The sequence below is a fragment of the Lycium barbarum genome, chromosome 6, assembly GCF_019175385.1.
Source record: "Lycium barbarum isolate Lr01 chromosome 6, ASM1917538v2, whole genome shotgun sequence".
Classification (NCBI taxonomy): domain Eukaryota; kingdom Viridiplantae; phylum Streptophyta; class Magnoliopsida; order Solanales; family Solanaceae; genus Lycium; species Lycium barbarum.
In genome coordinates this window covers 99,238,339-99,256,130 of record NC_083342.1, presented here as the reverse complement: position 1 = coordinate 99,256,130, position 17,792 = coordinate 99,238,339, and the positions used below count along the sequence as shown (strand labels likewise).

The 17,792-nt window shown below is 31.3% G+C and overlaps 1 protein-coding gene across 17 annotated transcripts; it reads right to left on the bottom strand.

The window, feature by feature from the left end:
• Window positions 1–999: 999 nt before the first annotated feature.
• On the bottom strand, window positions 1,000–12,243 carry LOC132644994 (dual specificity protein phosphatase 1-like). 17 transcript variants are annotated; one of them, XM_060361699.1, is made up of 9 exons: window positions 9,314–9,672; window positions 8,271–8,312; window positions 6,604–6,683; window positions 6,361–6,501; window positions 5,345–5,465; window positions 4,732–4,768; window positions 3,759–3,904; window positions 2,068–2,876; window positions 1,000–1,220 (listed from the first exon to the last, which is right to left on the bottom strand). In XM_060361699.1, the coding sequence occupies exons 1-8, from the start codon at window positions 9,384–9,386 to the stop codon at window positions 2,716–2,718; spliced, it is 801 nt and encodes a 266-aa protein (XP_060217682.1). In that variant the 5' UTR covers window positions 9,387–9,672; the 3' UTR covers window positions 1,000–1,220; window positions 2,068–2,715. The 17 variants fall into 17 exon arrangements, with proteins under 17 accessions (XP_060217682.1, XP_060217686.1, XP_060217678.1 ...); XM_060361703.1 differs by lacking the exon at window positions 2,068–2,876 and adding an exon at window positions 6,151–6,286 and having other exon boundaries at window positions 9,314–9,511; XM_060361695.1 differs by lacking the exon at window positions 4,732–4,768 and adding an exon at window positions 6,151–6,286 and having other exon boundaries at window positions 9,314–9,506.
• Between the last annotated feature and the right edge of the window lie 5,549 nt (window positions 12,244–17,792).

The following is a 17,792-nucleotide window of genomic DNA, read 5'->3' as shown; positions in this document are numbered from 1 at the left end:
TTCCTGAGAAAGTTTCATAGTCATAGTTGGTTATGATTAACTCCAAAACTACTCATCAGAGTAGGAGATTAGTGTACTATTGATTTGTGCACTATGACAGAAATGCCCTGGTAAGACATAGAACGCGAGCATAGTAGAACCTTAAACGGTTCAGCACCACAAGAACATGGTCCAGTCGATCGTGTTGGGGTCAACCCCATGCTGATTAAATGGTCACTATAACAAAAATAGGGAATGTCATAATCGAATGGTACTCCCCGTGTTTCTATATAAAATTTTAGAATTTTTTTTAAATGCTTTTATGACTTAAATTGCTATTAGACTAATAATTCGTTTGCATTCATGTTTTCTTTTGAGCCCTGCTCCAGTGTTAGTGAAAGGATCATGAAACTAAGTAAGTATCGATGTGGTGCGCTAACATTCCATTTACTTGGCATCTATATTAGCTTATGTCAATGTAGGTACAAGATTTGTAGACGAGCAAGTTACAAGCCAAGAATTGCCTCGCTCCGCTTCGTTTCGTAGAGTATTCATAGATCCCTCATTTATGTATTATTTGTTTCTTTTAGGAATTAGCCGAAAAGTCTGTCCTTTAAAACCGGCAGTTGCTTGTTTGAGACAATGCTAGTCAGATTATAGTTTCCATGTTTGTATTAAGTTTGGCACAAAATAAGAACGATATTATTTTCAAAAAAGTGATTCATTTTCAGGGGGAAAAAAACAGTTTAAGTTTATTCATTATTTTATCGTATTATATTTTACATTTATTTAAGAACCGCATTGGGTTTCAAGTGTTTCGTGTTTAAGAAGAGATAGAAATACCAAGAAAATTCGATCAGTCAAGTCAAAACTGGTTTGGTGCCTGTTATAGCAGCCCATGGTTCTTTGGAAATTCTCAATAAGTTAATTGTCCAAGTAATTTCCAGGGGGAGGGCGAATAAGTGTTGTTTTTATGCATCAAATGATAGACCTTTATATTTTCAGAAAAAGACTACTCTTGAACAAAATAAAAAGGAAATAACTAGTTTCAATGGTGCTAACATGAACCAAAATTTTAAAATTCTCCAGTGGAAGAACATTTCAGTCTGCCTAGGGAGTAGCTTTCTCAAAGGAATTTCCAGATCATTATAATTGTTTATCAAACAATTCTTACTGTTCAATTCAATTAACAAGATGGTGCGTAATCTTGCATTACATCGTAACATTTGGAGTATTCATACCTGCATTTTTGAAAAGATGTTAAGAAACATAATGAACTGAAAACATACTAAAATGATGAATTTGCAAGCTCAACTAGCTAATGAATGCAAGAAAAAAAGATCTAGAAGTATAATGCAGGATAAAAAGATTGAAGTTAACCAGACAATAACCGTCTACCTAATCATATAACATTCAAAACCAGAATTGTAGATTTGACCCTTCACTCCACTGAGCACAATTAGTACTGTGTTCGACCAACTTATACCTAGAAGACAGTTATCAGCTACTTCTTTGAGCAAGCAACTCATGTTAGCATGAAGAATGTCCATTCCTAAGAAAGTAGAATGTCTTAATCTTATCAACTCCACATGTTTCCCTCTTTTGTCAAGCAGGGGATTATGCAAACGAAATGAATCTGTGAAAAGAGTGATCCTAATCCAGGCAAAAGATCCATCATCATCAATATTCACAACACTAGAAACTAGCTTTCAACAGCATTATATAAAGGAAACCACAAGTAGCAGTTTTTTAGCTCATGCAAGAATGTCCATCCAAGTATCTCAGCACTATGGAGGAACATAAGCAGCTAAATACCAACCCTTCAGAATGTCTATGGAACAGATAGAAAGATTGTCAAATAAAGAAAATACGGAGGAGCTTGAATTCGATTAATATTTCAAGAGACTAAGAGATCATGGTGATGAAAAAAATTCCCCGGTAAAACAAATCTATACATCATAACTTTAATACATCAAGGGCTTTACAAGTCACATGATTCATCAAGGTACTGACAAGTTTGGCCTGAGGGAAGATACTACTCATAACTATTAATTCTGGAGACTGATTTTTGGAGCCGCCTTTGCATACCTGGTAAAGTTGCTACCAGGAGATCACGGGTTCGATCCGTGAAAACAGCCACTTGCAGAAATGCAGGGTAAGACTGCGTACAATAGACCCTTGTGGTCTGTCCCTTCCCCAGGACCGCGCATAGCGGGAGCTTAGTGCACCAGGCTGCCCTTTACTGATTTTTGGAGACGCAAGCTGTTTTGAGAGAGAATTTGCAGCTTTGCTAGGTCGGTCGTCATGCCATTTGCATGCAAATGCCAGATATTGAAGTTTCACCCCTCTGGTGGATCTTTCCGTGTTTATTTGATCAAACCCCACACAAGGAAGAGGTTCCAAATAGAAAAGCTGATTTTGCAATGTACTGCTATGGTCCTTATCCAATGCTACATGGTCCTTGGGAATGTGTAAGTAGTATCTTGTGAGGGATGAATCAGATTCCGCACTTATTGGTTTGGATTCCTCGGGTACCAAGAAAGTGTGGTTTTTCACTTGACCTGCCAAGGGTCTATGGGAAACAGCTCTCTACCCCACAAAGGTATGGGTAAGGTTGCATACACCTTGCCCTCCCCAGACCTCACTTGTGAGATTACACTGGGTATGTGGTTGTTATTGTTGTTGTTGGCAGAAAGGGAGCAACAGGTGAGAACTTGGAGGGGAAAAAAAGGCGGATTACATATTGTCAACTGGTGCTTCATGTGCAAAGTGTTCAAGTGAAGCTGTGGACCTCCTCCTCTTACTTTGTTTGGTGGCGACTTGCTTGTGGAGTGAGATTTTTAAGATGGTTAGGGCTGCATTGAGCGATGCCGGGCACAGTGAAGGAGCAGGTTCCACTGAAAAATTAGAAGAAGAAAGAGAAGTCAGAGAGCCTGGGACATTGCCCCACTAGCACTCACGTGGGTTGTCGAAGGAGATTAGGAGAACTTTCCACGGAATAGAGAACGAGTATGTATATTTGAGGAAAACCCTCTCATTCCTTGTTTCTTTTTGGTGCACTCTTGAGGTTTCAATTTGAATAAAAGATTGGGTGTTATTCATGGAGAATCATATTATGTAGATTCTCTACTTTTTGGTATACAACTTGTGTACCAAAACTTTTCCCATTATTTAGTAAAATTACTTATAGGAAAAGATCAACTTACTGGAGCGGTTGAGATTCATTGTGATGGCAGCAACTCAGAAATTAACAGGGTTATATAAGGTATATAGGCAGTACAGCACACTCAAATTCATTTAACCAGAATATGAACAGCGGGCCAACTCATTTCTTCTTTTGCGAACCCGAAAAAGGTTGCATGTATATTTGACTCATGAAATACCTTAGATTTTGGGAGATTTGTTGTTATTGGGTGGAGTAAACGATTTTACAGAACAAAAGGCACTAGCACCGGTTGTTTCACTTGGGAGTTTACTTGATTGTCTGGAAGTTCGTGTTTGTTGAAGTGGAAACAACAGCATGGTTTTGCTAGATACAATTTAGAAAACTGCATCTGTACTTTTTTTCTTTTTCCTTTCAGTGATTTAGGTAAGTCCGCTGGCTGTATTTTGATTTCAGTTGACAACAGTAATAAATAATATTTTTAATATAAGTCAGAAGTTTGTTAACATAGGTAATCCTCATTTTTCATCATCAATAATCACAGATGCAACGTGATAATGGCATCATAGTAATGAGATAACTAAAATTCGTCCGCAAAATGAACAATAAGCTGTACCTTTAAGGGTTTTATCATAGTTTTCCAGCTGCGTCATAAAACCAGCATTGGGAGAAACAACTGGTCTTCTACTCTTGACAAGCTGAAAAGCTTCGGAGTGGCTCATACCATGCTTTTTCATCAGATAAGCGATGACTATGGTTGCACTGCAAAAGCATAGAACAATAAATCATAAAAGATTCTCTGATATAAAACAGAAATCTCACTATACAAAAGGAACACCAGGAAAAGAAAACAAGATAAATTTTAAGTTCTTTCTCAGTTTCCTTTTTCACTGTTGTTCTTGAAGTGTCGATTGAAGATTAGAGAAAATGACACAGTCATGGTATAAGAAGGAAATAGGTAAGTTTAACATGACATAAAAAGTATATTACAAAGAGCTAGCTGATTCAAGTCATATAAAGACATAAACAATTTTACTGAAGCCAACCTAAGATCCAGACCACATGATAAAAAGGCCTGCCCGGTGCACTAAGCTCTCGCTATGCGCGGGGTTCAGGGAAGGGGCGGACCACAATGGTCTATTGTACGCAGCCTTACCCTGCATTTCTGCAAGAGGCTGTTTCCACGGCTCAAACCCATGACCCCTTGGTCACATTGCGGCAACTTTACCAGTGGCTCCCCTTCAAATATCCAGACCACATAATATCAACTAAAAAAGGGCAAGAAGCAGATTGATGAATATGAATAGAATGCCATATGGGTAAAGAAGTTTCATATTAAAATTTCATCCATTAACCAAATTGATACCAAGAAAACCACACATAATCCTGTTTATATTGTACTTGTAATAAAGAAGTCGAGCTGAAGGTATTGCATGCCATGAAGGATATAATTACTATTGCTACGAGGGATTTGATAGAGATCAGATGATCAAGTAACAGGAGAGTCTCGCGACAACAAAGAAACTTGTGCAGTTAACTTTTAAAGAAGCCTAAAAATGTTCAACTTCAGCACTGCAATAGTGACTCACTAAATCTTCCACTTCACCAGGTCTATGTTGAAGTACCCTACACAGTTAAGTAATGTCATAAACATAGACTGTTGCATCAAAAGAAACATAAATGAGCATAATTTTTAAAACATTGACGATAACAATTCATCCTTTCAAAGTTCTAATTTTGGAAGCATTACACCTCTATATTAGAATTCGGAAGAAGAGCACAAAACATGCATGGAAGCTGGAGAAACTTGCATATCCAGATTAAAGATTCTAGAGTTCAGCGTGAATACAAATGTCAAAAAATTATATCATAGGCACTTTGCTGATCCAGGACGAATGTTGTCCTGCCCACCCCCTTTCCAAAGCAAAAGTTGTGGTTGGAAGCTAGCTCCATAATATTGCCTTAGTTTACAGTATCAAGCTGAAGACGGAATATTAAGGTTTCTATTGTTGACTTACAAGGTTGTTATTCTTTTAATTATATGTAGCAAATTAGCAAAGCAAGCTGGAGAGCAGCTACTTTGGCTTAAATTTAGTACAAACTTATTAAGAGCCGGTATAGTTTTAAGCACCCCTCTTTTATATTGCTTTCCCTCATATGAAACCATGATTTCAAGATCCAGGCAAAGATGCTTGAAATCACCTTCTGGATTTTCCTGCAAAGCAATGCACCAACACACCGCCACCCTGTCCTTTTGCTTCTTCAATGAAATCGAAGCATTCCTCAAAGTAATGTGAAATATTTGCATCAACTCTGTCATGTACTGCCCCAAATATGCAAGAAGTTGAAAATATTAATAAATCATTCAGCAATCTCATTAAAAGAGAAATCTAGGCGTCAGTTTATCTTCACTTAATTGGAATGTTATAAATCCATTTTTTTTTTCTTGATAAGGCAAATTGGATAGTTTTAATCTTTACTAGGCAGATGAAGATGAAGGTGAAGCAAAATTATAATTAGGCATTGTCATAAGGAAGAAATTTGACAAAATAGTTGGTACGGGAGGTAAAATGGCATAGTTCCAACTTCCAAGAAGGCTCTGGTAGGAAAAGTTGTACATTATGTTGCTATACAAGAGTTCTCTGCTTCTCCAAATTAGATAGTAAACCAGAAATTTTACTTAATCTTATGTAGGACCACTACAAACAAAACTAAGGGTGGTTTGGCAATAAGAGAAGTGATTGACAAAAGACGGGAAACAGGAAGGAAAGAACAGTACAGCAGCAGCACTAATGTGCACAACGTAGGGTGTGGTATGGTATTTCCTGTTCTCTTATTTCTATTCAAGTATACTTGTTGCTAAATATTCTTACATAACGTAAGGAATGGATCATACATTACTCATTGACTTATACAATCTGAGGATACAGATGTTCTTACCACGTGCATATATTCTAGACACTTTCAAAACAATTCACTTATATTAAACAAAGTAAGAAACTTCCTACCAGCAAGGACTTTGTACACAAACTCATTTGGATAAGGAGGATTTAATTCTCTGGCAATCGTCAAAATATGAGTTAGATTCAATCTTTTGAGGGCATCTTTATTGTTGGCAGCTCCTAAAGACCCCAAATAGAGACCCTAACAAATATACGGAAACTAATAAGTATAGATGAAAAATTAAAGTAGAATGGCTAGGTTTCATGCTTTAGTACCTCTTCAATCATACAAGGATCCTTATCTTCTCTAATGATTTTTGCTACAGACATTGCACGCATTAGAGCTTCAATTTGCCCACGATGAAATTCCAGAGCTTGAGCCATATTTGGTTTCTTCCTTGAAATAGCTTGAACTTTCTGAAAATGTTAGGACTTCTGGAATATTTGGCATAAAAGTTTTCTATTATAAAATTGGTAACTGTATATAAATAGAGAAGAAAATCAGGATTCAAGACGCACTTGCAAAAAAGTAGACTGAATTATTGCACACCCCAATACCTTCTTCCAATGATAGCTCAAGAACTTTATATTAGAAATTCCTGCATCATAAAACCTAGTAATTTTCTTTAATCCGAGCTCCACATTGGCATTTTAAGGAAAAAAGCTAAAACAGCTCCAGTTTGATCTTTGAAGAATCACCCATTCAAGTTGCACTACATTATATAGTAAAGGTCATATCATTTTTGTTTCAAATTGTATAGGGATTTGGAATCAAATTCCAAAGAGCGCTTCTATTAGATATACTTCTTTGAAGGGCTCTATAAGTAAGAAATCATGAGGTGAAGTTCTATTAGATATACTTCTTTGAAGGGCTCTATAAATAAGAAATCATGAGGTGAAGTTCTATTTTCAATCAGTTAATTACCAGTTCCAACTGAAAAATAGAGATACGACTTAAAAGTTGAAGACAAGAGGGCACGTTAAGGGAACAGTGTAACTCAACTTTATCAGTACCCACAAAGTTACAGGTTCAATTTCAAACTATGGAGCAGCCAAAATGTAATGAATGAGCCCAGTGCTAGATTATGATAACACACACTCCAAATGAATACAAAGTGAACTTCAAATTATATAATTGTAAAATGTGCTGATCCATTAATTTAGTTCAATTTATTTGGACAGTCCTATATCAAATTTTTACCATACCCAAAGAAAAGAACGTTGATTCAGCAGAGAACTACATTAACGAGTTGTTTACTTAGTTAAATTTGATTCCATGGTTTGATTACAAATGGTCACTCCGAATTAAGACTTAAGAGTAACCAATCAGTGAAAAAAGAATATAAACTACTGATACGTGTTATTTTTGGACCGTCTCTAAAAAGCCAAGTAATTTTTATTTTTTTTTATTTTTGGGATGATATGGGAACCGCAGCCGCTACCATATAACAGTATGGTCAAGTAATTTGTGAACAACAAAATCAAATTGTATCTTAATTTGTCCCTACACCCTTTAACCAATTGCACCATATAACAGAATATCCATCCTAATTCAATTTTGCTTCAAATACCTGCAGCTCCTTTCCCATTCTTCTAACACCAACATGCTAGAAAGTAAAAGCATAGCTAACTATATTGGTCTTTCTTCAAACAACAACTCCATTAGGGATTCTTGAATTTGCAGTCAGTGATTCAAGCTGCCTTATTTTGCAGTATGGCTTTTAGTTACTGTTCAAATCTTAACCAAATACCTAAAGATTTAGAAAGCCAGTTTGAAAATTTTTCCTCTCTGCCCTATTCAATTCCAACTCTAAGTTAGCGTTTGGCTATAGATTTTGGATCATATTTGAAAATTTATCTTCTTTGGTCATGAGATTTGATCAGATTTTGAAAATTTGTCTTCAAAATACTTTCAAGTTCCAAAAACCGGTTCAGACTAGTCCAATTTTATATTAATATTTCATGGACCAAACATCTGCATGGAATATTAATATAAAATTTCAAAAACTCGGCCTCATTTAACTAATTTCATTTTCGGGAAAACTAAAAAAAGTTGGAAATCCATATTACATGGGTGAAAAATGAATTGGGTATTTCTGAGAATGGAACAATTATCAAGTAGATTAATGCATACAGCTAAAATAAGACAGAAACGAAAAGGAATATTATTCCAGTGAAGATCTTACCTCTGTTATGGCTTCTCCTATTTTGCAGAAAAATAATACACTAAAGACAAAACAGAGCTCTGTTAGTATTTTATAATTGGTGTTTGGGGCGAATAAAATATTATAAGTGGGCGTTTGGACATAAAAAAATTGTGAAGTTTGAGAAAAAGTTGGAAAATGATATTTGAAAATTGGAACTGTGTTTGAATATATGAATATAATTTGAAAAAATATTAAAAAATTTATGAGTGATTTGGATTGAAAAATATGAAAACGGATATTTAAAGCTTTTCACACTCAGAAAAACTGTACCAATTGTATGTCTAAAAACGAATCGGTATAAAATTCAGAAAATAAAGTGAAAATTATTCATGGTCAAATAGGTTCACTAAGGCCAATTAAGTGGGATGGTTACGTTTTTACCCATAGTGACAGTTTTCGTATTATTGAAAGTAATTACTATAACAATCAAGATTTTTTTAATTGATTTTCTAGTATATATGTTTTATATAATAATATTTTGTTATATCAATAAAAAAATATTAGGACGAACGATATTGTCATAAGGAGATTGGATTGTATTAGAGATCATAATAGAAAAGTAAAATTAAATCTCATATAACTTTTACAAGTGTCAAATTATTTTTTAACATGAAAACACATACTAGCATGGCTCCGGTAGACATTCAATAATGAAAAGAATAATATTATAATTCAATAAGAAGTAAGTATTAAACAACATTACTCCATGATTAAACAACATTACTCCATGACTCAAGTTTGAGCTTTTAGCTGAAACAATGTAGGTTAAATTTTGTAGATGCAGAATGAGTCGAAGATCATCATCAATGATGAACTTATGATGTAGAGCTAAATTAGATTTATTCATTGAAACACGCAGACATACTCCTTCCTAAAAATACTAATCCAAAAACTAGAGTAAGGTCTATGCCGTATGTTTAATGATAACCAATTGAGTTAATGATTTGGGAAAGACTAATGATTTAGGAAAGATTCCACAGATTGATCTATTTCCTCTCCCAGAATAAGATATACTCTAATCTCATTCGATTGATTGCTTGTCTGGACGGTAATCATGTTTTCTCCATTGTTAGGCATATTATGTTTCCAACCCATAAGTTTTAGATGACTTTTTCCTTTTTCTAAAACTCATGTTGAATAACAGAGCTACATAAATTCAAATGGATGAAATAGTTTTGGTAGCTCTACGAAAGAAAAAGAAAAGAAATGGAATCAAAATAAAAAAGAGAGAAAACAAAGAAAGCGACAAAAGTCGAAAGTTGAAACATGCTATGTTTAAACACAATTCTCTTCTACACAGCTCCAGAATGTGAAAATAGGGATGACAAACGTTAAGCTGCAGTTGCGGGACAAACCCACATAAATCCACAAATACTTCAACCTGCCCCTCTTCACTCTGCCCTTCATAGTATAATTTGTTGTTTTCAACCCGTCAACTTTTTCTTTTTAATTTTTTTCTGAATATATGAAAACTAGTGAACATGCTCGTGCGAAAAACATTTTATTAAATCCATAAAATATTTTTACTATTATTTGATATGATGAATAACCATAAATTAGTTTACATGTACTTTTTGTTCTTTCCGTTCTCCTCATAAATAATTGTATAGTTCGATACTTCGATGTGTTCAAATATTTTTCTTAACAAGAACCATTTTGAGATCTTTAGTTGTAGATATACCATTATTCTTTTATCTTTCCAAAAGAAATTACAAAAATATTATTTATATCTGTTTACGTAAGTTTTGAAACGTAACTCCATCTCTATTTTATGAATATTATATTTTTATTTCTCACACAATTAACTATTTGATTTTTCAGTGGTAAAAGTAGATAAATATTTGAAATTTTCCCTTAAAAGAAAGAAATTTGTACTTCTATACCCTTCTCATATTTTACCAGATCACAAAAAGAAAAATAAATTGAAAAAACATACAAAGGCTACTATAACTTTTGTTTTCCAAACAGTATACCACTCTGTAGGATAGGACCTACATAAAATGATTAGAGAAATTAGAACATGAATAAATAATCGGAAAAGGTCCAAAAATACCCTTGACCTATTCAAAAAGGCTCATAAATACCCTTCTTCCACCTTTTGGTCTAAAAATACCTTTAAGGTTTGTTTTTTGCTCAAATATACCCCTCAAACTAACAAAGTTAAAGTTAACTCTTTTAAAAAGCCAAATGGCATTTTGTGATTGGACACATATATTATTTAATTTAAAAATTAAAAAATATGAACAAAACTGTTTTTTTTTTTCATTTCGTGAATTAATCAACGAAATATGTTTTTTTTTTTTGCATTTCGTGAATAAAAAAACGAAATAGGAAATTATAATTTTTTTTTGCATTTCGTGTATTAAAAAATGAAATAGGATAAAAAATTAATTTTGTTCATATAAAAACGAAATTGGAAAATATATTTTGTCCAATTTTCCAATTTCGTTTTTATATGAACGAAAATAATTTTTTTTTATCCTATTTCGTTTTTTAATACACGAAATGCAAAAAAAAAAAATTATAATTTCCTATTTCGTTTTTTTATTCACGAAATGCAAAAAAAAAAACATATTTCGTTGATTAATTCACGAAATGCAAAAAAAAAAAAACAGTTTCGTTCATATTTTTTAATTTTTAATTTTTAATTTTTAAGTTGCCACACAATTTTTTTTAAAAAAAAATATGTAAATTACGGAATTTTATTATTGGCAATTTTTTTTTAAATCTGGAATTTTAAATTACTGGCAATTTATTATTGGCATCTTTTTTTTAAATCTTGATTTTTTTTTAAATTACGAAATTTTATTATTGACCAATTACAAATTGTCATTTGGCTTTTTAAAAGAGTTAATTTTAACTTGTTAGTTTGAGGGGTATATTTGAGCCAAAAACAAACCTTAAGGGTATTTTTAGACCTAAAAGGTGGATGGAAGGGTATTTTTAGACCAAAAGATAGAAGGAGGGTATTTATAAGCCTTTTTGAATAGGTCAAGGGTATTTTTGGACCTTTTCCGATAAATAATTAATGTTATCAATTTATAATTAAAAAAAATTAATCAAATAAACAGTTTAAAACAGAGAAATTTAATTTGTAAAAGTTATGTTCTTGAGATAGTCCATGCGGCAAATATTTTCATTCTCCAACTGATTAGCATAAAATTCTTGTCGGAGATATTCAAGTATTTAATTTACATATAATAATACATAATGAACGAAGTTATTTTTATAAGTACAATAGGTTACTTCTTTGTATTTTTATATTTACATTTTACTTTATTTTGAAACAAAGGGACAAAATTATAATATTTTCTTTTAGTATCCACAGTTTGAATTCTACTATGAACGAGTCCTTCAAAATTACTATTATATAGAAGCACAGTTAGTGCACTTTTTCGTCGTCCGTTTGTGGGCCCTACCATAAAAAATTTATGGGTCCACATACATTAAACAACAAAAAAAAAAAATTGGAAAAACACCCACATCAAAAACAAAGAGGAAGAAACACTAGATTTCAATAACCAAGAATTAAAAAACAAAATATGAAATACAAACCCATAAATAGGGAAGATGGAGAGGAGAAGGAGAAGGACCAAAAGGACCAGCAGCGGCAACATCCAATAAACTCTAAATTCAGTACATGCAGCTTTACTTCAACCCAAACACCTAATAAATCAGCAAAATCGAAAGAAAAATCAAACCAATCGAATGGAAAATCGGCAAATAAGATCTAAAATCAAAACAAAAAATCCAAACATTCTCGTGGGAGAACGTACGATAACATTGGAAAAAAACTTAAACATGAATATTGGAAGAAGGAGAAATTGAAAAGAAATAAAAGAAGAAAAGAAAGAGGTCGTGGGTACAGAGGGTACATTGTGAGGCCTTCCAAGTTCCATGAATATGAACAATAAGCTCACTTTTTAGAGCACTAACAGAAGAGGAGTACGTGTGGTTTGCTAAAAAATAAAGAGCAATACACGTGTTTAATAGAAATAGGTCAAAGATATGTACTAAATAGATGGGCCAAACATAAAAGTACCATTCATATTACTTTTGGTACCATAAATGAATGCAGTGTTCGTCCCACCCAAGTCTCATATATATATATAAATCGTGTTTTGAACATAGTATTTCATATTGACAAAATCAAGCAATATTAAAAAAAATGAATCTCATATTAAAAAACAAACAATGTCAAAAAAAAAATGCAGACTTTGTATTCGTAACAAACACTAATATAATAAAGTTTTAGATGCGAAGCACAAACTACAATGTTATATTAATCGTGTTTTGAACATAGTATATATATATATATATATATATATATATATATATATATATATATATATATATATATAGTGCAAATTAATAATATATATATGCATAAAAATAGTGCAAATTAATAATGTCAAAAAAAAAGTGCACTCCATATTAAAAAATCAAACAATATTCATGTAATTTTCAAAGTATCTCATTAAGTCAATAATGATGGATTTATTGCCACGTGCGTATCAATCCATTAGTGGGAGCAAATGAAATTGCTTTTCTTCAAAAGATTAAGTAGTCAAACCATACAATTTTCTTTCTTTTTTTATATTAGCCTGAGATCTAATCTAGATATTAAACTGTTGTATCTGCTATTCCGGCACGTCATTTATTTGTTATGTTTACTAAAATAAATATACTTAAAATATTTATATTTTAAAATAAGATAGAATTTAATTATTTTTTTATTTTTATTCTTACTCTAATAAATGTGAAAAGACATTAATGAATTTAAAAAAATATATCAAATGGAGATCAAATAATGAATAAGGTAAATTAGTCAAATTATAATTCGCATGTGGAACCCGCGAGTCGCATCCTGTGTCGCAGATGCTGCACCTCGGCTGATTTATGGGATATTGATGCTCTATCCAGTTTTATGTGATTTAGAAGTGATCGGAAGAAACCAGGTGAAAAGAAAGTCAAAAAGAGGTCAAACTGGACATTTTTGCAAAACTGTCAAAACTGGACAGATTTGCAAAACTGAAACTTTGGGGTTTATTTTGTCATTTTTTGGACTTGGAAAAATCTGGGCATAAAAGAGAGGCTTAGGGCAACAAAACATTTTCATCTTTGGTCATTTTGCAAGTTTTGGAGGCTAGGGTTTCACCTACACCATTGGAGGAGAAGATTGGAACACTTTAATGAGATAATTCTTAAACCTTTCTTCAATTCCTTGTTTTGTATTGAATATTTTAGTATGTAGTATTTCATTTCTATACTTGAACCTTGTGTATGAAAATATTCTTGATTAAAGTTTGGATTGAAACTCTTGTTTTGCTTATGTATTGAATGCTTCTTATTGCTATTGAAGTGGGTCTTTGTTGATTTAATTAATCTCGTTCTTGAATGTTTCCAAAGGGATTAGCTAACCCTAGGACTCACCCATTTACTTAGATTGAGCTTGGAAGAGGAAATCTAGGTTGGGAAAGATTAATTAACAAGAATTTGGGTCATTAAACTTATCTAATAACTTGAGCTCGGAAGAGGATAGTTACTTGAGATTAAATTGATTGTACCTAATATCACACTCTAAGGCTTGGAAAAGCTTAGAGTGAAATTCATTGATTTGGTTGGAAGACTTTCAATGAGATTTTAGATATCATTATCTATCAACACAAACCCGCTCTTAGTTGTAAAATCGTAAAATACGTTGGACCGTTACTTGAGTGTAATTTCCTTTGTATCCAAACTTGTGGCCATTGATCATTTTACTCGCTTTCTAGGTTAGTTTACATTTCCGTATTAGTTATAATTCTCTCAAAAACCCAAAATATTATCCATCATTTGGCTTTAGCGTAGTTGGTGAAAGTTCCTTACTTTCTTAATCGCCTAGCATATTGTTCCCTGTGGGATCGACCCCGACTCATAGTTGGGTAAATATATTACATACGACCGTGTACACTTTCTCTTTGAGGAGTGTATTTGGACGTTATCAGTTTTCTTAAAAAACCATACAAAAGACAACATGACAAGAAAAATGAGCTAAACCAAGAATATTTACCAAAAATTAAAAAATAGTATTTCTTCGTTTAAATAGAAAATCAATTTCTACTTTGTTTCGTTTTAAACATGTAAAATTAATTTAATAATTTAAATTAGAATTATCCAAATCAAAATTTGATAAAAAATAATAACTATTTTACACCTTTAAATTAATCGAATTAAAATTGAAAGCAGCAACTAATGCTTAAATATTGCTATTATTTTATCTCACAGAGAGAAAAATAGTTTCCTTTAAAACAAGTCTTCTCTTTTAAAAAATATTAATAAATTTGCCGATTTTGTATTCGTAGCAAACATTAATATAATAAAATTTTAGATACGGAGCACAAACTACAATGTTATATTAATCGTGTTTTGAACATAATATATATATATATATATATATATATATATATATATATATATATATATATATATTTTCTACCCTTTAGAAGAGTCAGTTTAAGAGACACTTTTTCGTCGTCAGTCTGTGGGCCCCGACGAACACATGCTTCAGTTTTTGAACTATGTGCTACATTTAACGTACCAATAAATTCCTCATTACTTTTCATTCCCTTCTCTTTTAATTAAAATAAATTCCCTTGATGTCCCACCCTAAAAGCTAAGACCTATTCGTAGCTTTCTGTATAATTCTAGAATCACCTCAACTTTACCTTTTCTCATCTTCCATTCCATCGCCATGTCTATACAATTCTCTTAGATTTTACTGGTAGTGGATGCTCATTAACAACTAATGATATTAACAACAACTAAAAAAAAAAAATGTGGGTCCATATATATTAAACAACAACTAATATTAAAAAAAAAATGTGGCTCCATATTAAACACCAACCAAAGAAAAAAAGTGGAACCCACTACATCCAAACTCACGGGAAAAAAAAAGTGGATCCCATATTAACAAAATCAAGCAATATTAAAAAAAAAGTGAATCCTATATTAAAAAAAAACAATGTTAAGAAAAAAATATTTAGAAAATCAAATAATTAAATCAATAATGATGGACTCATTGCCACATGCGTATCAACCCATTAGTGAGAGCAAATGAAATTATTGTACAACAACATACTTAAAATACTTATATATTAAAATAAGATAGAATTTAATTACTTTTTTATTTTTTCCTTACTCTAATAAATGTGAAAAGAGATTAATGTCATAAAAGAAAAAATAATATTAAATGGGATCAAATAATTAATAAGGTAAATTAGTGAAATTATAATTCTAATTGACGTTTCCTTAAAAAACCGCGTAAAAAACAACATGACAAGTAAAATGAGTTAAACAAAAAATATTTACTAAAAATTAGAAAATAGAAGTTCTTCATGGCCCCATATTAAACACCAACCATTATTTAAAAAAAAAAAGTGAAACCCACCACATCCAAACTCACGGGAAAAAAAAGACCCCATATTAACAAAATCAAGCAATATTAAAAAAAAAAGTGAATCTCATATTAAAAAAACAAACAATGTTAAAAAAAAAAGTGCTTAGAAAATCAAACAATTAAATCAATAATGATGGATTCATTGTCACATGCGTATCAACTCATTAGTGAGAGGAAATGAAATTATTGTACAACAACATACTTAAAATACTTATATATTAAAATAAGATAGAATTTAATTACTTTTTCATTTTTTTCCTTACTCTAATAAATGTGAAAAGAGATTAATGTCATAAAAGAAAAAATAATATTAAATGGAGATCAAATAATTAATAAGGTAAATTAGTGAAATTATATTTCTAATTGACGTTTGCTTAAAAAATAGTGTAAAAAATAACATGACAAGTAAAATGAGTTAAACAAAAAATATTTACTAAAAATTAAAAAATAGAAGTTCTTCATTTAAATATAAAATCAAATTTCTACTTTGTTTCATTTCATTTTAAACATGTAAAATTAATATAATAATTTGAATTAGAATTATCCAAATCAAAATTTGATAAAAAAATTATATGCATTACTTTACTATTACTACTATATAGAAGAGCCGATTTATAGAGGCAAGATCGTCGTCCGTGTTCGGTCCTACTTTTTTATTTAAGGGCAAAAAAATGACTTTTTATACTTTATATTACCAGCTCTTCTAAAAAGTAGATAGAAATACTTTATTATATTTCTATTTTCTACTATATAGAAGCATCGGTTTACCCATGCTTCGTCGACAGTCACTCTTAAAAAAAAAAAAAGGTGGACCCCACCCTCTCCAAACTCATGAAAAAAAAAGTGCACCCCACCCTCTTCAAACTAATGAATAAAAGTGGACCCCATATTAAAAAAAGAACGTGCACCCATATATTAAAAAATCAAACAATATTCATGTAATTCCCAAAGTATTCCCATCAAGTCAATAATAGTGGATTCATTGTCACATGCATATTAACCCATTAGTGAGAGCAAATGAAATTATTGCACAACAAAAAACATGGGCCCCATATTATTACTTTTCTTCAAAATATTTAATTGTTGTATTTGCTAATGTGAAAAGAGATTAATATCAAATGACGATCAAATAATGAATAAGGTAAATTAGTCAAATTATAATTCTAATTTACGTTTCCTTAAAAACCATGCAAAAGACAACATGACAAGTAAAATGAGTTAAACCGAGAATATTTACCAAAAATTAAAAAATAGGATTTCTTCGTTTAAATAGAAAATTAATTTCTACTTTGTTTCGTTTTAAACATGTAAAATTAATTTAATAATTTGAATTAGAATTATCCAAATCAAAATTTGATAAAAAATAATAATTTTTTTACACTTTTAAATTAATTGAATTAAAATTGAAAGTATCAACTGATGCTTAAATATTGCTCAAAGAGAGGAAAATAGTTTTCTTTTAAACAAGTCTTATCTTTTAAAAAGTATTAATAAATTTTCGTAGCAAACACGAATAAAATAAAGTTTTAGATACGGAGCACAAACTACAATGTTATATTAATCGTATTTTGAACATATATATATATATATACTATCACTATCTAAACACAACTACATAGACAAAGATACACTATAATCCGAAGTGTTGGGCCCGTGCGCAGCACGGGCATGGGCCATCTAGTTTTAACTATAATTTCTACTATTAAGAAGAGCCGGTTGGGGCTCACTTTCTCGTCGTCCGTTTCCAATTTAATAAAAAAAAAATTGTGGGCCCCACCCGTAGATATTAAAAAACAACAACTAATATAAAAAAAATTGTGGGCCCCATAATTCTAATATATATATATATATATATATATATATATATATATATATATATATATATATATATATCCTGTCCAATTTAATTAAAAAAATTATGGGCCCCATATATATTAAGCAACAACTAATATTAAAAAAATAGTGCAAATGAATAATGTCAAAACAAAAGTGCACCCCGTATTAAAAAATCAAACAATGTTCATGTAATTTTCAAAGTATCTCATTAAGTCAATAATGATGGA